This window comes from Anastrepha obliqua, chromosome 3 (genome assembly GCF_027943255.1).
Source record: "Anastrepha obliqua isolate idAnaObli1 chromosome 3, idAnaObli1_1.0, whole genome shotgun sequence".
NCBI classification, from domain to species: domain Eukaryota; kingdom Metazoa; phylum Arthropoda; class Insecta; order Diptera; family Tephritidae; genus Anastrepha; species Anastrepha obliqua.
This window is the reverse complement of record NC_072894.1, coordinates 140,154,937-140,179,755: the sequence shown is the minus strand read 5'-3', so window position 1 is coordinate 140,179,755 and position 24,819 is coordinate 140,154,937. Positions and strand designations below refer to the sequence as shown.

Below are 24,819 nucleotides of genomic sequence, written 5' to 3'. Positions count from 1 at the left end.
AAGAATCAGAAAACCCGAGTCGATAATAGATATTTAGACTAAACTTTCTCTCCAATTGGTGTTTTGTGTGTATTTTTCATACAAGAAATATTCAAATTATTCAAACCAAATCTATGGAATAAAAAATCTCTCTGCTACTTAAGCTTTCAAACCAACTTATCCTCCGCGCACTTAGTACTAAATTCGATCTGTGGTGACGAATAAAAACAAAATTAGCATCACGCAAAATAAACTAATGAATTCACCATCGCGCACTCGAATTAAATCAAGTAAAATTTGAAAGTGGCTAAGAAATCTCTCAGTAATATCTAATCAGCTGCCAAAGTAACAGATTTTCTCAGCTTAGTTTATGCCAGCAGGAGTTACCAACCAACCTACAAACCAACTCATTTGCCTGCTACAAAATGGAAGCGCAAAAACTACAAATAGTAAATTCACAATAATTCTGTTGACTTGAGTAGATTTGGTTGAAATAAGCAAATCGATGCGAGTTGTTCATTTCATGCGCCCCAGCCGGCCACAGACACACACACATATATACTTATGAATGTAAGATTTGCACACAAGCATAAACGTGTGTATGTATTTATATATATGTGCGACATAGAATTTTCTCTAGCCCATTTGTGTATTGTATTCCCGGCAATTATTCCGGTGTCAAACTTTGAGCAAGAAACGATAACCTGCACAATACATATTAGCAACAACAACTTATTCATATTATACATACCCATACATATATGAATTTATGCGAGAATGTATACGCGTATTTGGTTAAGTGTGCCGCGTAGGATTTTGCTTTTATTTGCATGAAGTTATATCACTGCGGTGAAAAACGAAACTACACAGCAAACATTCTAGTTGATTGGTATTGCTGTTTGATGGTAGAAGTCTTACTAGTATGTCTGGGACCAGAAGTGGACTAGTTTCAAAAGTACCAGCTAGAGGAATTTGCAAAATAAGAATTCTTGCAAAAGTACCAGTTAGAGGTATTTGCAAAAAAAAAAAATTCTTCCATTTAATAAGAATTGTAATGGAATCATTCACCTGAATAGCGGGTCATAAAAATTCAACTTTGCCTTGCTTCAAAGATTATCCATGTAATCAATGGCAAAACAAACTTTATGATGTTTATAAGTAATAGAGTTTTTAAATAAAAGACCTAAACAGGAGTTGAAGAATAGAATTTAAATTTAAATCCTATGAAATGTCTAATTTTTAACAATAAAGTCATTTGAAGTCGAACAGCAAACTTAAAGACAACAAAAAACAAAAATTTCTTTATGTTTTAAATCATAAAAAAGTATTTTTCTAAACTTACCCAAAACTGGTGATTTTCGCCACAAATGAGACTATTTTTTTGTGTCTATTATGGACCAGTTCATTAACTGGCATAAGATTGAACTATTTTTTAATTTACTTTTTAGACTCGTCCAAAACTGATAATTTTCGCCACAAATGGGACTAGTATATTTGGTGCCTTGTATGGACCAGTTCATTAACTGGTTGAAGATTGAGCGATTTTTTAATTTACTTTCTCAACACGACCAAAACTGGTAATTTTTCCCCAAAATTGGTGATTTTCGCCACAAATTGGAATAAAGTTTTTTTATTTAATACGGACCAGTTCATTAACTGGCATAAGATTGAGTTATTTTGTAATTTACTTTGTCAGCTAGCCCAAAACTGGTGATTTTCACTACCAATGTGACTAGCGCTTTTTGGCTCAATTATGGACCAGTTCATTAGCTGGCTAAGGATTAAGGTGTTTTTTCAAAACCAGTGATTTCGGCCACAAATGGGACGAGGTCATTAACTGATATGATGCCGATGCAGAGACTTAGCAACTAATTAAGTGGAAGGATGCTATGAAGTGGCTGACTAATTCCTTAAATGTTAACTATACCATTTTAAATATATTAGCATTGACTAAAGATAGAAGACCTAGAGAGTAAGATAGATGGAAGAACTATTCAGGCCTATATGCGGCCTACAGGGCGGCTTATTCAGCACAAATGGTAGGCTTTACTATAAGAAAAGTAGTTCACAACTAGTAGCAGGTTTGAGTGCATGAAAGGTAGCTTAGAAGTAGTGGCAGGAATGACTGCGAGAATATTCACACATATGTAAAAGTGTAACTGTACATTCTGCCATTGTATGCGTAAGTTGGCCTTTTGAATTTATGACTAACAACATTTCAAACATATCCTCCGGTCGCCTCCATACATTGGTAAAAAACCTACAAAACCTAAAAAACAACAAAAATACAAACCTGCAAACGGTAAAATATTCAACCGGCCCGGAAAGCTCAAGTAAAATAACAAAACGACAGCTGTTGCTGGGAACAATCCCAAGAAATTGAATTTTTAAGCATTTGCCTCACTTTGCCCACAACTTGTTTCTTTTATCCGCTGTATTTCTTTTCACTTTCTGTTCATTTTCCTCGCTTTATCTGGCAGTTTGAATTGGATGAATTTTATATTCTACGAGTATTCAAAGTAAATTATACGCAGCTTATCTGTGCCGTGGGGAAGCTAAGAATAACCACAAGTCACACGAAAAAGAAAAAAACAGGAAAATATGCAAAACTTCCTTTTTGTGTCTAAAAAAACTTTATTTCCTATATGACCCTAGTCAGTAAAGCATGACAGTACAAGTTTGATTTGCCACATATTTCCTTTTTTGTTATTATCTATTTGATAACGTGGGTATGTGTCAACTCTATCACTGACTTTTTACTTCTTCATTTTAGTAAGAGGAATTGCTTTTGTACACAATCTGAAGTTTCACAACGTGCATGTGTGTATGCGTGTGTGGGTGTGTATGTATTTATTTATTTTTAAATTTGAATTTGAGAATAACTCTATCAACTCATTGAGCAAATTTGTAAAGACCCAGCGGAATATTTTATCAGTTTTTTCAATACTTGTGCATATTTACATACTTACAGAAAAGGTAAATAGAGATATAAAAATCGGCTCATTCACAAGGGAGCGATTTCGTTGAAGATTTGTTTAATAAAGATGCGCAGTAACATATATTTGGGAAGGTGAATAAATCTCTGCCTACCATTTATTTTTGAGATTAAAAAGAGAATTTTTTATCATTTTTAGAAATAAAAAAAACAGTGGAAGAGCAGAACAACATTAAAGGCAGTTGGGCATTTTTGACTTATGAAATCCAACATTTTGCAGCATATTTTATACTAAAAAATTGTTTAGAAAATATTTTAAACCTATAGCCTGTAATATTCATCATTTTAATTTTAAATTTATTAATCATTCGGTTTTCCACTTTATTTCAGATGAAGCAATCAGCGAACACGAAGGCAAATCAGTGGTGATACCTTGTCCGGTCAACAACGATAAATGTGGCAATTTGCATTCGATAAATTGGTTCAAGGGCGACGATCGCATTGCAGCAATGCTTTTGGGCGAAAGCAATGTGACGAGCGTGTCAGACGAGTTTGCGAAAAGGTGAGTAGAAATCAGGCATACGATTGGTATTTAACTAAAGGACAATATGAGGAAGAAAGATTTTGAAATGGAAAAACATTGCTTTAAATGAAAATTAAATATGCATGGCATTTTTGGCAAAGTACTCATCGCACAATACCGAGAATGGCCGACAAATATGCAAGTTGAACTTAAATACATACATGCAAAAAAAAAAAATCATAATAAAACTTCTAAGACTTCTGTCGAAATATTTTCGGAAAAATTCTAAAATTTACGTGAGCTGGGTCGATTTGAAAATACTTACAGATATCGAGTTTCTTAAAATAAAATTCCTCTTTAAAAAATATTTTTTTCCAAAACATGACGCCAGTTGATCGAAAAGCTTAAGTTTACATAGGGTCTGTATAAAAAATTGTAGCAAAGCTATAAAAATAATGGGATTTCTTGAAAGAATTTCATGTCAAACCAGCTTAATATTTTTTTTATTATTACTTATTATAATTTAATATCTAATTTAATTTATATTTAATATTTTATACTTCATATTTCATATATTGTTTTAATTTTACCTTTAATATTTTTCGGAAATATTTTGCTAGAAGTCTTAAAGTATAATTAATTTAATAGTTTAATTGGTAAAACAGTACCGATTATTTAGATATGAAGATTTTTTTATTTAATATTTCCTACTTATTTTGGTCGTTTTTCCGTATATTTTTATTTAATTTTTTGCATATTTTGTTTTAAATTTTTGGATATTTTTTTGTTTTTTCTGCATGCTTTTGCACATTTTTATTTAATATTTGGTATTTATTTTGGTCGTTTTTTCGTATATTTTTATTTAATTTTTTATATATTTTTTTGTTTCGTATATTTTCATTTAATCTTCTGCATATTTTTATTTAATTTTTTTCGTTTTTCTTTGCATATTTTTGTATATTTTTATTAAATATTTGGTATTCATTTTGGGCGTTTTTTACGTATATTTTTATTTAGTTTTCTCCATATTTTTATTTAATTTTTTTCGTTTTTTTTGTGCATATTTTTATTTAATATTTCGTATTTTTTCGCTTTTTTGGTATATTTCTATTTAATTTTTTGTATACTTTTTTTCATTTGCTTGTATATTTTTTATAGTTTTATTCAAGTTTTTGTAAATTTTTTTTAGTTTTCTTTTGCATATTTTTATTTATGGTTTTGTATATTTTTCATTTTTTTATATAGTTTTGCATTTTTTTTTTTAATATTTGGTATTTTTTCGCTTTTTTGGTATATTATTATTTAATTTTTTGTATATCTATATTTAAATTTAAGTGTTTTTGTTTGTACATTTTTTTAATTTTTTATGTCTCTGTTTAACTTTTTGTATATTTTTTACGTTGTTTTGTATATTATAATTTAATGTTCTGCATACTTTTTGGTTTTTGGGTTGTTTTTTGTTTTGGATATTTTAGTTAAATTCATTTACATTTTTATTTTTATATTTATATTTTTACAATATTTAATTTTTGTATATTTTTTTTTTTAAATTTTGTATTTTTTTACTTAATATATTTTTTTCAATTCCTTTATATATATTTTTTTTTCATATGTTTTTATTTAGTTTTTTGGTATATTTTTATTTAATTTTTTTATATTTTTTTTTTTTTGTTTTTTCATATATTTTTATTTATTGTAGTTTTTTGCATATTTTTATTTCATTTTTGGTATTTTTTCATATATTTTTATTTAATTTTAAAAAGCTTTTTTTTGCTTTTTTCCTAGATTTCTATTACATTTTTCCTGTTGGTGCTTCGGATTTTATTGACCTGCACGGTTATTTCCATACATATTTTTTCGTCCAATATCTAAACGTACCTAACTATCCATAAATTTTAGTGAACCTCCTATTTTTAATTCTTCATTTGCTTATTTTTCTCTTCTTACAGAGTCAAAGTGGAGCAAAATCCATTTAGATTAGTTATTAATGACTTAAAAATATCTGATGAGGATACCTATCTTTGTGATACAACATTTCTTATACCAATCGAAACGTGTGATAATTTCAACGGCTATCGTGTCGAGTTGAATGTCTTAGGTAAGCTAAATAATTTCCTTTACATTTTGGCCGGATATATTTCAAATTTTATTTTTAAATTTGAATTTTCTCTATTCTTTAAAAATATAACTTTTAGATATTTACTTTTTGCTTTCAAAACTAAATTATTTGCATTTCGCATGGTTGACAATTGATTTTTCTACTAAGTTGCTAAGTTGAAAATTTATTGAAAAAATAAGGTGGCGCAAATTATTCACCCCACTGGAGAGCGCGTTAATGTCAAAAAAAGTCAGTTAAAATATTTTATTTATTTATTTCTTAAAAAAGTTATTAAAGAATAGGTGATTAATATTCACCCCACTGGAAGAGCGCGTTAATGTAAGAAAAAAAAATCGGTTAAAATATTTTATTTATTTATTTCATAAAAAAGTTATTAAAGAATGTGTGATTAATTTTGCGCCACCTAGTATATGAATTAAAATATGATTATTGTTATATGAATTGTAACAAAAAATTTGAGAACTTATTAAATTGTATTACTTACTGTTTATTTTGCTTTGTCTTCTTTGATTAAATTACTTTTTGATTCTTGAAAAGCAAATAATTTGACTACAGAAACTGCATGTCATCGTGTCTGCTTACAAATTTTATGTGACAAATCAACTTTTTTGCTCGAGTTTTTGGCTGTATTTTCGGCTTTGCACGTCACCTATTGCATTTTGTCTGACACGAATTCTTGATTTTTGCATACTTTAATGTGTTTATCATTTTAACACCTGCATTTTTGCAATTTCCTGGCACTCGAACATCTATAGCCTCATATTGCCTGTTGGCTAAGCAAATCGACGCGCTGTTGCGTTGAAGTCTTTGGTACGTCAGCACGGAAAAGTAGTTGCGAATGTAGATAGATAAAAGTCACTTTGGGCTTATTTTACTCAAAGTGAGTCATACAAAAAAAAGCATAATAAATTAATTGATCAAATGAAAATACTCAGCTCTGGTGACCGCTCACAATTTTTTTGTTTGAAAAATAAAAAGTTTTGAGTTTTTTTTTAATATTTTGAAAGCTCACCTTTCAAAAACAGCGAGAAAAAATTGTGTGTTAATTGCCGCTTCTCGCGCAGTTCTCGGCTCAATCGCATCAATCGAAGTCGATACCGATCCGCAGTGATGGTTTCGCTTAGTTTTAACAGTTCATAATAAATAACACCAACGTGGTCCCACCAAATGCATAGCATAACCTTCGCAGCATCGACGTAGAAGCATGACCAGGCAGTCCTCATGACTTTCTTTTCTTTGGATTGCTGAAATGAATCCATTTTTCATCAACCGTCACGATGCAATGAAGAAAACCCTTCCGTTTTGCAGCTGGAGCAGTTGTTCACAGGCGAAAAACGTTGTTCAACTTCCCTTGGTTTGAATTCATAAGGAACCCATGAGCTTTAGCCGCCGTTTTTCGGTTTTTTCGAATGAAAGAGGAAAATCAACACTTCCCGCAAATGACGATTATTCGGCACAAAATTAGACATTTTCACAAAACCAAAAGTATATGATACCAAAACAAAATCACTAATATGTCGAAGTAGTTTGCTTACCATATGTCTAAGCTTGGTTTATGATGTTTAGGTGATGTTAGAATCGACTACCACACACTGCTGGCGGCATCTGTTGACAAACAGCGAGAACTTAGTTGCGCACCTTATAAATCTAAATGAGCACAATCAACTAAAATATGACGGAAACAAAGGTCATTTGGCTTTAATTCCTGTACGAGCTGTATTTTATAGGCATGTAAGCAAAGAACTTTACGCGAAATTTCCCGCGTAGTTGAAAGGCAAAGGGCAACAAGTGGCGAACTACGACGAGTCGTCATTTCGACGTCTTCTTCAACACTTCGATTTATGAACTTCGTGAACAGATTTATTTTTATTTTGTTCAAAGTAAATTTCCACTCAATAAATTGAGTCCAACGATAATTAGAAATTACCGGTGTAGTTGAACCGACCATCAATTTCTTTATAATTCTTGTAAAAGTGAAAATAATAATTTACACACGTAAAAAACAGGACTTTTAGTATATATACATCTTTGTCCCGTTGACAAAATACTTCCAAAATATATATATTTATTTAATTAATTAATCCTAGATGTTTACGAAAATCAAAATCCGCTCCTTGCCCAAGCAATAGGGAGCGTGGCCGGATAGCAATCACAGTCTTTCCAACTGTCATCGGCGCAAATGAGCGAAGCTTTACGCTTAGTGAAAAAACGTGCTATCACCATCCATTGATTTCTAGATATTAGTCTATGTCCATTATTAACCCTTTGGGGACAGAGCCACCTGACGGCCGAGTGTCGCTGAGGACGAGAGGTATTGGAGTAAAAACTAAGGCTTTATTTACCACAAGAAAAATGTTTCATAAAATCAAAAAATAATTATAAACAAACAAATTGAAAACACCAAAAAGAAGCTTGGTTGTATTTATGTATACATTTTATATTCCGGCATTGCAATGACGGCAAGTAATGAAACTATCTAAAGTATCATTTCTAGTTCGCTTAGCCATCGTGCGTAGGAAAAAATTCATACAAATCCTGCTGGTTCCTCTGGCAGTGACCCTGTGAGACTAAATCGAAGAACTGAAATTCGGTCTGACTCTACCGTCGTCTCACATCGTAAGTTTACATTGTAAGCAAGATAAGACTTCATCGCTAATGGCCCCTAATGTTTTTGAATGAAACGTGACTCTTTTACTATACCTATGCCTATCTTATCGCTCAGAACGACAGAAGTCGCGAGCCTTACAGCTACGAACTAATTTGGGCGGCTAAATGCCGACATGCGTCCGCAACGGTAAAACGGCTTGGGCGGCTATATGCCGACACTTGTCCCCAAAGGGCTAAAAACTTTATTTTCTATTTTCGAAAAATAATAATTAGGGCACTTATTCGCAGCATTTATTCAATTGTCACGCTTTAGCAGCCGTCAAAGTTGCCTATGCCATCCATCTGCCGATTATTAATTTGCATTTCTTTTCCCATCACTCCTAACTGGTCCCCCTATATTATTAGTCCTCTAATGCCAATTTGTGATCTGATAAATCCGCCTACAATCTAAACATTCATTATGCCTATGTTGGCGCAATTGTAGGTGTCCGCTTTTCTCTACACCACTGCATTAGTCATCCGAGAGTATTGGTGACGATTCCAGTCAATCAGCAATCCGAGTCAAAAATTTCAAAGTAAATCACTGAAAACCAGCTTGATCGTGTGTAATTATTGTATGGGCGTGCGATTTGTGATATGACTTGGCGATACTTATACACTGTAAATAAAACTACGGTCGGTTACAAAAAAATTCCTCTACTAAACTCAAAATTTAAATAAAATAGCAGTTGGCCGGAGTGAGTTATTTTGAGTACCTATCTACATACATACATCTGTAAAAATCTCGCACTAAACGAAAAACTATGCCAAATAAATACTATTCCTTTATCACTCAACAACGTTTGTGGTTTTGCACTCCTCCATAATATCAGCGAACTCTTCAGGGTGTTCCTACGGAAAATAGTTTCATCCACTCATCTTTTCATGCACATACACACATACATATGTTATAACTTCTCTCTTTCGTCCTGCTTTTATTACGCTTTTATTACTTACTAACTCAATTAAATCCATTTTACGCTTTTTACAGTATCGCATAATTTTCTGTTGGCAAATACTAATCACAAATGTCAATCATCTCTGCTTTGCATCCAATTTTAATATCTACATGCATACAAAAAAATGTACTTCAGTTGCCATTGCTCAATAAAAAGTGAATGCTTTTTGATTGCCAATTTTATGTTGCTATTCATCTTTTACTATCCCTTTAAATTCGCTTACTATTATTCTCAGTTTTTGATGTCATTTTTTTACATACAAATTGTGCCTCTTTTTTACCATTATTCATACAACAAAAATAAGATCTCATGCGATTTTTTTAACTGATTGTACTTTTGATAAACCCCATTCCCACCGCTCTCTTCTACTACTACTACTACTACTCGTACCACTACTACTACTACTACTACAAAAACCAAATAAAAAACGCTCGTCAACATCATCACCATGGATTTGTAAATGCAAAATGCAAATGCAATGTTTTTATATGGAAATTAAATAAATGAATATACATACATGCATATATATATACGTATATGGCTATATGAATACTAAATAATAAAAAATACCCGCCTTTAACACCCGCCAAACCAAATTAAATCGAATCGAATCAAATCAATGAATGTCAAAATGAAATTTGTGCATACAACATAACCCCGAATTCATTTGCTTTGACAAATTTAAATTTATTTGTAACTGCTAAAACTCACAACAACAAAAAACCACAAAAAAACAAAAAAATTAAAACAAAAACAAAATGCAAATCAAACGTTTTTCAAAAACAAAAACGTAGAAAATATTGGTAAATTACTAAACAAAAACAATTTTAATAAAAAACACCATTTTTTATATAGTTCAAATGGAATAAACTAGTTTTAGTTTTTGTTCGATTTTAATTTCATTTCGCACATGCAATTTTGTTCAATGCTTCAGTTGTTAATTGATTTTCAAGAATTTAGTGGCTTTTGATTTTCGAAACTTACTCCACAAATATTATTTTACAAACTTAAAACCATAAAATTATTTCTTATTTTCCTCAATTATTTTAGTTTTATATTAAATACATAAAAATCAGTAAGATTTACGATAAACTTAATTATTAATTTTGGCTGTACAAATTCACGAATTTTTCTTTAATGAATCGACACTTAAATATCAACTATAACAACAACTACTGCAAAAACCAACCCTTCAAACATTTTATCCACTGCCAACAACGCAACAACAAATTGAAATACAAATCCAATAATTATCCTGTTCCAACTGAATCCACACACACACACACTACTTCCGAATAACACAACTTGCCTTCGAAACACGAATGCTAAAACCACGATTAAAACATACACGCACACGCACATCCAACACTATGATGATTGGCGTAATTTGCATACGACTGTTTGGTTGTTGTTGTTGACTGAGCAGTGCCACCAACGGAGGTTGTGATTCTGGATGAGAAAGGCGATCATATTGAAAATGGTTCGATCATTGGGCCCATGCAGGAACGTCAGACACTGAAAGCCGAGTGTGTAGTACGGAACACACGACCACTACCGCAGGTCGGCTGGTGGCGGAGGGATAAACGACTAATGACGCGTAAGTACTTATTATAAACATTTCTCTTATAAAATATTAAACAAAAAAACACTGAAATATTAATTGATTATGGAGAGTTGTTCACTTGATAAAAAAGAAAAATGGTTAGATACATAATAAAACAAAATAAAAGAATCATTAAAAAGTAAGCAAGTGGAGCTACTCAGTGGACTAGGATGACCCAAGAAATAATTCTTTTGTTGATGCTACCCCCAAATTTGGTTCTGTGTTACTAGGATGATCCGAGGCGCATTTATTAAAGGTGGTGGCAGTAGACTAACAACAACGTTTTATTGTCAAAGCAAAGTATTGAGAAACTAAAAAACAGATAATGAATACGCCTTTTTTCATTTTGAGCTGGCAGCTTTGAGAACACGGGAGAACACTGAGAACAACTCAGCTGATTTACCAACACCACCTTTAATAGATTCGCCCTTGGATGATCCAAATGATGATATTGGAGTGACATCTTTAAATTTCCCACCACAAAATTTTTATTAAAAAAAATTAAAAATAGAAATGTTTGGCCATAAAAAAAATTAAGCTTTAAGAATTTTGTTTGTATTTGTTTTGAATATCCTAATTGAATAATACTAACTTTTCGACTCGCTTTGTACTATAATGAGCTTCTTGCCATTTCCGCAAGAATAAAAGACCAAGCTCATGTTACAAGTATACTAGGTTGTTCAATAAGTTTCGCAGCTCGATCAGAAAAACACAATTTTATGATTTGAAATACGCTTTATATCAGTATAGTCTCCCTGAGCATCAAACCATTAGTTCCAACGGGATTCCAATTTATAAATTTCATCTCTGAAGTGGGAATCTGGAAAGGCTGCAAAATACGCTTCCACTGCTGTTACGAACTCATCATTTGATGAAAAACGCTTTCCACGCATGCATTTTTTTAGGTCCACAAACAGATGTACGTTGCTAGGGGCCAAATCTGGGTGCTCTAACAGTTCGAGCTTTATTTCATCGATTTTAGCCACTGGGAAAATGCTCTTGTGAGACGGTGCATTGTACTGATGAAAAATTATTATTTTTCTTTTCAAACTGGGTCTCTTTTGCACGTCTTTTTCCTTCAGCTGGTCTAAAAGATTGAGCACTGCCCCCGCCACGACATAAAAATCGTGATTGGCGACTTGAACGCCAGGGTGGGCAAGGAAGGAATTTTTGGTCCCACAGTCGGAAAATTCAGCCTGCACAACGAAACATCCGGTAACGGACAGAGGCTGATCGACTTCGCCGGGGCCCGAAACATGGTAGTCTGCAGCACCAGATTCCAGCATAATAAAATCCACCAAGCTACCTGGCTGTCCCCTGATCGAAAAACGCGAAACCAGATCGATCATGTTGTGATAGATGGAAGACACGCTTCTAGTGTATTAGATGTACGTACGATCCGAGGACCCAACATTGACTCGGATCATTACCTTGTTGCAGCCAAACTGCGCACACGTCTCTGTGCAGCAAAAAACGTACATCTACCTACGCAAAGAATGTTCGACATCGAAAAGCTGCAATCACAACACACAGCCAGAAGATTCGCCACTCGACTCTCACTCCTGCTCTCAGAGAGCACTTCCCAACAAACCGGCATGCACGAGCAATGGAGCAACATTTCTCGTTCCCTACGTACCGCCGCCGAAGAAGAAATCGGATTCCGGCGAGCCCGAAAAAACAATTGGTACGACGAGGAATGTCATGCTGCCGCCGAAAGAAAGGATGCCGCCTATAGAGCTACGCTGCGATCGGGCGCAACGCGAGCCATGTGGGATCGCTACAGAGAGCTGAAAAAGGAAGAGAGACGTATTATCCGACAGAAGAAACGAGAGGCCGAAATACGTGAGTGCGAGGAGCTTGAGATGCTGGCCAACAGGAACAACGCCCGAAAATTCTACCAGAAAGTTCGGCGGCTTACAGAAGGTTTTAAGACCGGGGCGTTTTCCTGTAAGAACAAAGACGGCGATCTGGTGACTGACGTACAGAGCAATCTTAAATTATGGAGGGAACACTTCTCGAACCTGTTAAACAGTGACAGCTGCGCATGTCGTAGAGAATGTGAAGATCCCGATACCCCAATCGATGACGACGGAATTGTAGTTCCGTTACCCGACCATGACGAGGTGAGAATAGCAATATCACGGCTACAGAACAACAAAGCCGCGGGCGCCGACGGACTCCCGGCTGAGCTATTCAAACATGGCGGCGAGGAGCTGGTAAGGTGCATGCATCAGCTCCTATGCAAAATATGGTGAAAATACGGATGAAAGCATGCCTGCCGATTGGAATTTAAGTGTGCTCTGCCCAATCCATAAGAAGAGCGACCCTGCAATTTGTGCCAATTACCGCGGGATTAGTCTTCTAAATATCGCCTATAAGGTTCTAGCGAGCGTATTGTGTGAAAGGCTGAAGCCCACCGTCAACCAACTGATTGGACCTTATCAGTGTGGCTTCAGACCTGGAAAGTCTACCATCGACCAAATATTCTCAATACGCCAAATCTTGGAAAAGACCCATGAAAGGAGAATCGACACACACCACCTTTTCGTCGACTTCAAAGCTGCATTCGACAGTACGGAAAGGAGTTACCTGTATGCCGCGATGTCTGAATTTGGTATCCCCGCAAAACTAATACGGCTATGTAAGATGACGTTGCTCAACACCAGCAGCGCCGTCAGAATTGGGAAGGACCTCTCCGAGCCGTTTGATACCAAACGAGGTTACAGACAGGGTGACTCGCTGTCGTGTGACTTCTTTAACCTGATGTTGGAGAGCATCGTACGAGCCGCAGAACTTAATCGCTCAGGCACAATATTTTATAAGAGCGTACAATTGTTGGCGTATGCCGATGATATAGATATCATTGAAGCCCAAAATCCAGTTTATTCTCTCGAAACGCTCTTGATGAGGCTGAGAAAGTCGCGATTTTCTTCCATTGTTAGCGAATGCGCCACCCATTCAGCACACAGCTTTCTAAAACCCAAAATGTTGCTTACACTGCCCAATGAGATGCGTAGGGCTTCTACTACATCTCCTTCAGTCACCCGACGATTTTCCAGTACGATCACATTTTTCTACTGTACTAATTGATGGCGAAAAGTCCTTATATTTTTTCAACATTCGGTCATAAATTTCTTTTACTTTTAAACCTTCCACAATTAGGAATTCAATTTCTGTACGATACTTGATTTTTTTCTATTTTAGAAAATACTGAGACACGTCGATACTAAATGGCTCAAAAAAATCTTCGCATCCGTCTAGAGCGGGCTTGATCTGTATATATATCGAAAATGCCTTTGGTTAGAACATTGAATGAGTTTGACGAGATTTAGTATTATTAAAAATATAATTATAAACATAATTTAAAATTATCACCCAATAAATTAGAAGAAATTTTGTATTTCTAGGTTTACTAAATGAATAAGATAATAAATAAAATATAATTTTTTGATCTTTTTGCTTGTTATCCACGGCAGACTAACGTGTAAATCGTTTTGGAGTTGTTCCTCGGGATTTTAAGTTTATTGAGGCGAAATATTCATTCACTCCATTTTCAGCGCCTCTTTTAGGTCATTTAAACAAGAAATCTGGTATTGAGGGATATTATTTTCCGAAGTACACATTAAAGTCTGGCCATTGCGCTGGCGGCTTCAACAAATGTGGGCAATAATAGCCGATTTGAGCTTTAGCTCCTTATTCTGATAAAATCAGAAACCCAATTTTATGGCCAGATTCGCGATGCTCTGCAACAAACTATCCTTTAGCATCTGCAGGTACTTAAATTTGCCCACTATTTCTTGAACAAATATCAACCGACACGTAGATCCAGATGCTGCCACTGCTATGCTTCATCTTCGACCTCAAGTTTTCTTTATTCAGTTATTAGGCTATACGAGTTTATGGGGCAGGACATGCCAACCGAACCGAGTATAACGAATTTCCTTTCTGTGAAAATTACTAAAATTTCAGTACACTGAAGCCTTAGAAACATTGTCTGTGGAACTAAATACATAAATTATGTGGCACAATGCGTTTTTCAATTTACTTCAACCACAAATGATACAGCTTTTAATAGCGCAGCGGAAGACTGCGTCGTCCACGATCTTCTTCTTCCCCTTCTTAGCATCACAGTTCTTGGTGATGGTAATTAGTAAGGTTGCGCTCATAGCCTTAGACAGCCCCCCAACCCCATCAGGCGTAGCCGAGTCCTGTAAACCCAGCCTGAATTATGTCGGTAGACATAACAGCCTGATGCTAACATGGGTCCCGGGACACGTGCGTACCGTAAGTAACGAGACCTCTAACTCTTTACCTAAAATGGACTCTGAGGCCAACTTCTTTGGCTCGGAGCCCGTTCTGCCACACCTTTCTGCAGCCATCAAAACCACGGTTAGCAAATGGGTTACTAGGATCCACAAGCGAGCTTGGCAGGCTTAGTGAGGCTACAAATGGACTGAACTGATGTTACCTATCATGTCCGACCGACTGTCGCAAATCCTCCTGCCATTAAGAAGGGACTACAGACAGCTGGTTGGACTGATCGCGGGCCACTTTTTATGTGCAAAGCACATGGAAAAGGTGGGCATCTCAGACAGTGCACTCCTCCCACCGCCGCACGTTTAACCTTTGCAGGCCAATTTCCACGTCATCTCTTTTTAGGGCGTCCTCTTCTTCGGCCTTCAAAAGCTTGTAATTCAACTGCCTTTCGAGTTATTCTCTACTTGGGCATTCTCAAAATGTGTCCAAGCCATTTTATCCTCTGATATTTTATAAATCTTATCACTGTTTCGTGTTTTGCAAATAGTTCCAGCTCCTTATTATATCTAATTCAAATATGCCATCTTGCAGTCTTGCAGGTCCGCATACTTTTCGTCCATGCTTACTTTCGAAAAATTTCAATCAGGAGTTTTTATCTCATCAGCGCATTTGGTCGAATTTCGGTTACCAAATTTGCGCGCATCAACTACATTTTATAGTTTTCAATCAATCGGCACCACACAATTCGCAATCCAATCAACTGATTATCTTCCATTTTTATATCTACACATAAAAAAATTAATATTAAATGCATACTAAGCTCATTAAATGGCCGAGTCCAAAGGAAAATTACATAATTATATGCGAAAAGTGCGCAAGGACTCAGTTTGCATTTTATTTTCTTTTCCTCTCAAAAGTGTAGTGGCGCAGGTCAACAACTTGAGCTGCCACTTAAGGCTAATCTCAGTCAAAAGTCCTGCTGAAACATTACGAACGACAGAAATTTACGACCTTACACGCCCAACGTAAGCCCTGAAAACTTGGGTGGTAGACTTAACACTTTGAGAATTCCGTTTGTTTCACACTTTTTTCCGCTACTGCTGCCCACTCGGTTCACATTGGAATAAGACGAATGCGTGTCTGCTGCGAAATTTATTGGTGTCAGAGCAAAAAAAAACAAAACGCAATGAGCGCGTAAAAAACGTAGTGATATAAGTAGCGTCTTATCAGACAACGCTCAGCGGTAGAGCGCAGAAGAAGTATAAAATAAAAGCGTTTCTGGAATGAAAGGATCACACTAAGTCCGCTTTTAAGGATGAACAGTGCGCTCAAAAACAAAAAAAAGAAAGCACAAGAAAACGAACCGTTAAAAAGCATCAAATACTCACTCAACACAAGTTCATGCGCTCACACGGCCAAGCTTTATAGGAAAATCGCTGAAAGCGTAGCTAATAAAATTTTTTTATTGCCACGCATAAAAAAGCAATTGCATTAAATTTCTCAGAATGGATGCAAGAACAGGATAAAAAACTTACGCTCGGTAGCCGTATGGTATCCTTTTTGCCTGTGCATGTATCTGCTTTAACGATGATTGTGCAACCAAATTAATTGGTTTGTTTTAAGGAGTGAGCAAGAAATATAAAAACTAAAATAAAAATAAAAAATAATTTAAGAAAAGGTGAAAAAATTAAAAAAACCAGAAAAGAAGTGCAATGCAAAAGCACTTTACGCCGCATCTTAGATCTCACCCACCCTACTCAGGAAGCTGCCTTCGGAAATATAAGTTTGCATGTTTAGGGCAAAAATTAATGGGCCACAAGCGTCAAGCCATTATTTAACTGGAATTCCGAACAAATACTGAACTCGGGAAAAACATTCACAGTAGAGGCTATGCGAGCGCATACCTTGGCGGCGGATTTAGTGCGGCTGCCCTTTCACTCTTTGTCCACTTTTGAAGAGTTTCTGATTTCGCTAATAATTTTCTCCAACTCTGGTGTACTTTCACCAACATAAATCTTAACAATTGTTTTTTTGTTGGCTATTTACTCAATTTATGGCGAATAAGGAGAAATGCGTTTAGGTTTTTAGTTGTTGTTGTTTTTTTCGCTTATAAATGCTTGCTTTATGCTTTTATTAGTATACTCTCTTTTGCTTTTCTTTGTGTTTTCCCCTTCGCAGCCCTTTTTCTATGGACGACCTTTCAAAGTGATTTCTTCAATTAGATTTTTATCCACTTCCTTTTCGGTTGGTTTTCTTTTGTTCTCTCTCTAATAAAGGTATCTTTCATACGTCACTTTAAGTTGCGCGTTAATAACGGGCATCTGAATGCGATGAAAAACTTGTAAAAAGTACCATAAAATAAAAGCAGCCAAAGGGCACAAAAAGGAATGATTAAAAAGGTATGCAGTAACGCCTAGAGGTCATGCAAAATTCATTAAGAATGTTTTTTATGGATTTGGGGATTTTGAAAGAATGTTGAAATAAGTGAGACTGTTTTTTTATTAAAAATTAATACAAGCACACACATCTACAAAGGCATGTAGCGATAAGTACTTTCATGTGGCTGTAGAAAAATCTATTTAATTACAATTTTGTTTTAAAATGCGTGCCCGAAGGCGCTTCAAAAGAGCCTACAAAGAAATAGCGAGTCATAATCTGTATGGCAGAAAAATATTCACAATGAATAATGGCGTGCATATAGGCCTTAAACAAAGATCTGCATTGCCTTCAGTTGTGGCTGGTAAATTCCTGCTATGTTTGGCCGCTTCCAGTTTCTCCATTCACTGCACAAAAATAAAATCAGTTTTGTTCTGATCCACACTCCTAATCCCACGCACGGCGTTCCCAGATATACTTTAGTCTGCGTTCGGTCGTTCAATACTCAAACCCAATGTAGCCATGTAGCCTCAATAGAATATTCTGAGGGAATTATTTCTCCTGGTATATTAGGTAGTTATCATTCCGCTGTTTACTGGAGGATGGCGCATGGTCATGATTTCTATTTTCTTTTTCATCGTTCTGATTGTGCATTTGTAATTGAATATTTTGCTACATGGTGACTTTCCGTTGTTTGTGCTGAGCCAGATCATATGGATCAAAGAGATGTGCGAGCATCTTACTTTCATCAACTGGGAAGAGCCCAGTTGACTTGAAGCCTTTATCAAGGTTGTCCACTTTTATTTTATACCAAATACTGAAAATTCGTTTCATCACGGAAGGCTGCAAAGGAGAAGCCTTCAATCCCATTTTTTGTTTTACCAAGGATAATCAAATGTTTGTCCTGCTCTGTCGTCCTTGGGCCAAAAACGCACTTATCCAGTGGTTGGAGTTGATCGATGGGAAGGTAATTTGATGAGCTCCACACGGTTTCATATTGCTTACTCAATGATTCGAATACTCATGTCTGTGAGGAAATGGTCTGGAACAAATATTCATAATTATCCCAGAACATATAGAGTAAATACTAACACTCCTCTGTGAATCAGTGAACACGAGATCTACCTAAATTCATTGAAATTCTAATAGTGTTGAGTGTCATTTTTCTAAAATTGTTGGACTTTGTAGTCATAACCACCATAATCAAGACCAAAAGTTTCATCATTTGTCCAAAGAATCTTCGCTGCAAAACCTCAAAAACCAAATTATCCCATGTAGGCAAAGGCCAAATTTCCTATGATTTAATAGAATATTTTCTTTATTTATTTTTTTATTTATTTATTTATAAGACGAGGAAAATCCAAATTATTTTTACACGAAATAAGGAGCACTGGCGTTCGGCTTGCTGATGTTTAGTAGACTATAAATACTTGGTTCAGAGGTTAGAGAATGCAGTTTTTCTATTTTATTTCATTCAAAAAGGCCTTTGCACTCCACTTTGCCTATTGAGCCTAAGGAAGGTGCTGTTTGCACGAGTGGTTCTCTGCTTGATTTGATTTTTAGAATTTTCGCTTTTCCTCCAATGAAGCCTTTTAATGAAGTCCTCAATTCCCATGAAAACGTAACAATTCCGCAAAAATGAGAATGCATTCATTGTCATTTTAAAAACTTCTCTACAGCTACAGGAGCGAAGAAAAGCTGAAATACTTAAGGGGCTGCTTAGCGAATGTTTCAAGCTCTGGAGGAGAAGACGGCGTTTTATCAGCATACATTTTTTTGAGTTTCTGAGAGACTTGAATAAATTAAGAATATGGCTATGCTAGAATTTGCGGCATCCCATTCTAAATATGCCTGTGTAATCAATGCGTTTCAAACTAACTTAACGTGAATTTATGGCTTCGTAAATTTATTACAATACAAATAATTTTGGTATCAATTATACTTTTCTAGAGTATACGATTACATAATTTTATTAACGCTTTTCTTCATTTTACCCTTTTAACAGATTCCGCCTCGTATGTCGAGACAGATGGCCTCTTTACTGCCACACTGGGATTAACACTCGAATTGTCAAGGGACGATCTGGCGCGCGACATTGAATGCCACGTTGAGTCAGCGGCTTTACCGAATAAAATAATCAACAAATTTCGCGTCGATTTGCAAGGTAAGCTTTCGAGATAGGCATATACAAGTAGATAGACCCATACATTAAAACTACTTGTTAAAACTAAAAATCCTAAAAAAAATCGTATTTTTTGTAAATAATAATAATAATAATAATTTGTTTTTAAAACAAAAAATCCCCACGAAACCGAAGTCCTCATAAATAAATTTGTTTTTAAAACAAGAAATTTTCAACAAATCGAGTTTTTTATAAATAAAATTAGTTTTTTAAACAAAAAATTCTCAACAAATCGAATTTTTTAGAAATAAAATTAGTTTTTAAAACAAAAAATCTTTAAAAAGTCAAGTTTTTTTAAATAAAATTAGTTTATTAAAATAAAAAATTCTAAAAAAATTTAACTTTTTATAAATAAAATTAGTTTTTAAAACGAAAAAATCGAGTTTGCATAAACAAAACTAGTTTTAGAAACAAAAAATCCTAAAACAATGGAGATTTTTATAAATAAAATTTGTTTTTAAAATAAAAAAAAAGTCAAGAAGTCGAATTCTGTATAAATAAAATTGTTTTTAAACAAAAAAAACCTGAAGAAATCGAAGTTTTTATCAATAAAATTAGTTTTTAAAACAAATTTTTTTTTTAAAAAGTTTTATATAAATAAATTAGTTTTTAAAACAGAACATATTCAAGAAATCTTTCTTTTATAAATAAAATTAATTTTTAAAACAATAAATCGAGTTTTTTATAAATAAAATTAGTTAAAAAAAAAATCCTCAAGAAATCAAATTTTTTAAATAAATTTAGTTTTTAACACAGAAAATCCTCAAAAACTCGAACTCTATAAATAAAAGTACTTCTAAAAGCAATTTTTTTCTTAAAAAAATCAACACAAATGATAACAAAATTTAAACTACATGAACAATTTATAAATATTTTATCAACAGAACGAAGGTAATATTTTCAAAAATTAAGTGAAAATTATATATTAAAAATTTATTTAAAAAATTTTTTTTGGAAGCAGAAATGCGGCTGCGAAAAAAGAACCATTTGTTTTTTAATTTTTTTTTTTAATATTCGCCATTTTGCTAGTGAATTATTGACTAAAGATGGTTGCTTCACAATTTCCACACCCTACTATTTATGGTATTTCATGCCTCAGACTTAGCTAAACATGAGATTTTCTGCATTGGCTCAACTTTCACGACCTCTTTAAAGCTACTAAAGCAATCGGCATTAAAATAAAAGAATTTCATTTACGCCCGAATATGACACGATAAATTCCCATTTTTTAGCTATTGAAACATTTTTTTTTTTGATATTTTTAACCTCCTAAAAAAAAATTCTTGAACTTTTTCATCTTTTTTTTTCGTTTTTTTTTTTTGTTGTTTTTTTTTTGTTTTTCGTTTTTTTGTGTTTTTTACCTCCCAGTAGTAGCACTCATACCTTAAAACGACTGGTGTTTAATGTTGTAAATGTCATTTACGACTTTTTTGTTTTTCTCTTTTTCGACGTATTTGCTTACATCAATGCGCAAATTGAAGAGGTCACGACACCAATTACTGTAATTAATTAAATGGAGGCACAAAAATGTCACACCGATTTTCGCAGTCAGTCAACTTAAATTTGATGAAATAGCGGCACTGGTTAAAAAATAAAGCACCAACTAAACCAAGTTTTTTGTTTGTTTTTATACAGAAAACTGAAGTATTGGCTAATTAAGCGCTTGAACCTCAAGCAAAGTAAAACTTGCCCTTGCTACAAAATCCAAAAACCACTTCATTATAATATAAAAAGTATTGCATACATACATTCACACATACACGCATAGAAGCAGAAGAGTAAAAAAACCAGGAATTAGAACAATAGCATTAAATACTTAAGAGTAATTGGACGAAGGCAAAGGAAAAAAGGAGCTAAGCTGCCAGGAAAATTGATTGATGCCTTTTTGCATTGTAATCGACTGATGTAGAGCAGGGTGGCATTAACGTATACTCGTGCATGTGTGTGTGTAATATAACAGGAGCAATAGCAATACACCCGCATGTAGCTATGTGTGTGTGTGTAAATGTATGCACGCTAAAAGCCATTTTATTTCACTCTGCTCTACCCATTTTTTCGTTTTTTTTCTTGCCTTCGTTCACTATTCGAACACGTTGGAGCTGTTTGAAAAGGGTCGCAAAAAAGTTAGATGCCATCTAAATTGATGTTATTAATTATGTAGGCACAAAAAAAAGAAAAACGTAGAGCAAAGTAAAAGGAGCAAAGCGATGAAAACTTTGCCGCTAGCCAGGGTGGGAGGAAGATACCTTCGGTGACACAATATAATTGCCAACATTGCCGAGCATTTATTTTTCAATTTTTCATTGTAATGAAAGCAATTGGCCGCCGTTTTTCACCTGAAGCATTGTTGTGCATTTTTAGCATTCTTTATGCCATTCTATTATGCTGATTTACTTTATTTTGCATTCTCTTGTTCTATTTCATGTCATTTGCAGTGCGTCCAACGAGCATATCCATCAATGGCGTGGAGCATCATACGGTGCAGGGCAGCAAAGTCGTGCTGACATGTGATGTAAGTATTTTGCAATTGCAGTTAATTTACATTCGACTATTAACTAGTACGCATACAAGTACTACTTATACAGGGTGGCGCATCTAACGTTTGGAATTTGAAGTTTAATTTTCGATCAGTTTGGCTTTGCCAGCTAAAATGGCATAGTGTGAACAAATTAAGTTTATGGTTGGGTATTTGTAAATTGAGTGGCCTTTGGTTTGGGAAGGGTTCTGCTTTATTGAAAGCCCGCAAAAGGCGCGCCCGGAATGAAAGCCCGGAAATGGTTCTTGTTTATTGAAAGCCCCTAAAGGGCTTCGAGAGCTGAAAAACAGCCGTAAGTGTGATGTCAATTGGCCGCCTAGAGGCTGCGATGTGATTAAATCTTATAATTTTTTTGTGAGACGCTGTTGAGAAAAACTATTACGGCAACCAGTCTGACGCGATTCAAGAGTTAAAACATGAAGTTCTTTAATCTCTGCAATGAAGTTTTTAGCAGTTTTTAGAGAATTTTAGTGATTTTTTTTAAGTAGAAAATTATTTTTTAAGTAAAAAATTATTAAGTAAAAACTTTCTTAAATGAAATGCAACATTGGTATTAATTAATCAATGATTACAGCGAAAATTCAAATTTTTTTAATATTTTATTTTTATGTTTTTCATAGTTTAACGTAATTTATGCGCAAACAAAATTCATGACTGGAATTCAAATTATCTGCAAGCGAAAAATTATTATTTTTTTAATTTTTAACAAATATTGTTATTAACTTAAATGGTTTCTAAATGAAAATATTGAGAGTTGAAAAATTTTCAATGCGTATAAAAAAGCTTGAAGCTCGTACAATTTTTCGGCGGAGTTTCACGAGGCATAAAATTTCTAATATCGGAGGGATCTCAAAGGAGGAATTACTTATGAGATAGCGCTTCAGGAAGCTCATGCCGCATTCGTCAGTTAACAATTCCAGAAAAAATGATTAAAAAAAAAAGTCTCAACGTAATTTGAAGAGCCGATGAAGAGGTTTAAATCCACCACCATGATCTTAAACTGAAACGTTTACAGTTCATTGAGGCTAATTATGATATTTTAAAAGAAGTGAAATTAAAGTATCAGTAAAAAAGGTTTTAGAACAGGTGCAAAAGCGGTAGATTTGCTTCAAAAAGGTAAAATAGTTATATGCAACTATTTTTTTTTTCCTTGTTCAATCCTCTCGGGAGCATAGGGCCTCGACAAGACTCTTCCATCATGAACAGTTCTGTGCTGTTGTTTCTGCACCGTCTCATGAGGTCCTCAAGATGTCTGGTGAAACTCCATACGATGCCTTTTTTGTGCAGGGTCAGTTGGCTCATGACGTCATCAAGGACGATGGCGTAGAGAAGGGGCAACAGGGGACAATTATATGAAACTATGCATGTATATAATTGGCTCGTATAACCTTTGTTGGATGCTAGGCCGAGAATATTTTATTTGCTTTATTTGCTATTTGTTCGTCATGCACACAGTAAGTTTCGACACCAGACCTTACCAAATAGTAGTCATGCGCCAACCTGGTAAAACATCAACTCTGAATATTACTGCATGTTTTCGAATTAGATTAATGAAAAAAGTGGCTAGAAAAGGTCTGGTTTTCAGAAGAATAAAAAATAATTTTCTGTCACAAAAATGCAGATGTCCAAGCAGATCTTTAACAAGTCGGCTTAATTGAATGAATTAAAGTACGAATTGCTTGAACAGCCACCATATGCTGAATCAGCCACTTCTTTGTGACTACGACTTCTTTAGAGTTCCGACCTCGTCGTTTGAAGAAGCTTTTTTGCTTACAATATTTAGCAGAACTTGCGCCTGACACACTAGAAGTATCCTAGGCCATAAATATAAGTAGCAACCCTCGTACAAGTGCGTTGAGGAGAGATTATATTAATTAAAAAAGAAAGTAATTTCACGTTAAAATTTAAATTCTTTTATTTTTATTTTACATATTTTTAGTTTTTGCAATTTTTTTTGCTTTGTTTTTGCTTTATGACGTTTATATTTTTATTTGATATTTTCTTATTTATTTATTTTTTGTTTTTATTTTACAATATTTAAATTTTTTGTTTTTTGTTATTCTTGTGTTTTTTTTTTTACTTTTTTCACTTTTTAATTAACCTGTATATCCATTGAAAGTATTAGATACTTTATGGCCTGTGTATAGTTATGCGTACATACAAATAGTTTATAATTGTCTGCATTTTCGTCAAAAATCGATTCAAAGCATTTTCAATCAACTGTTTTGCTGTTCAGTTTGCTGTCTTGTACGCAACCTAATCACTACCTAGATACCTTCCCTTCCACTCCACATACCTCTTAACTATATACGTATATGAAAATTGTGCATTTGTGTATGAGAATACATACTAAGACTGTTAGGTGCACCAGCACATGCTGTTGAATGCCTCTAAATGCCGTGAGATAATTGCCAATAATTAACTACCAATTATTACTTTGATTTTTCTTCATGAAAATTTTAACAAGCTTAAATGAACTGTGAAGGTGGAAGTGAACGGTCGCACTAACATATATGTACATACATATAGGTATGTTTTTGTGAAAATGTGTCAGTGCAACTGTTGCCCGATAGATTGGCACTTTAATAGAATTATCAACGTTTGAACTTGTTACAATAAAGTATTGGCAAGCACTAATTATCGGCTACAAGCTTCCTGAGAACGTGGTGATTTTTGAAAAGTAGTTTTGTATAACTACATACTT

At 34.3% G+C, this 24,819-nt stretch overlaps 1 protein-coding gene across 3 annotated transcripts in view; it reads left to right on the top strand.

The window, feature by feature from the left end:
* Positions 1-3,308: 3,308 nt before the first annotated feature.
* The window catches only part of LOC129242947 (hemicentin-1), a 129,774-nt gene continuing 108,263 nt past the window's right edge, over positions 3,309-24,819 (top strand). For all 3 annotated transcript variants that reach the window (XM_054879910.1, XM_054879908.1, XM_054879909.1), the window contains exons 1-5: positions 3,309-3,476; positions 5,387-5,535; positions 10,588-10,758; positions 19,403-19,561; positions 22,015-22,091. In XM_054879910.1, the coding sequence (XP_054735885.1) occupies positions 3,424-3,476; positions 5,387-5,535; positions 10,588-10,758; positions 19,403-19,561; positions 22,015-22,091 (609 nt within the window). In that variant the 5' untranslated portion in view covers positions 3,309-3,423. The remainder of the gene's footprint in view (positions 3,477-5,386; positions 5,536-10,587; positions 10,759-19,402; positions 19,562-22,014; positions 22,092-24,819) is intronic.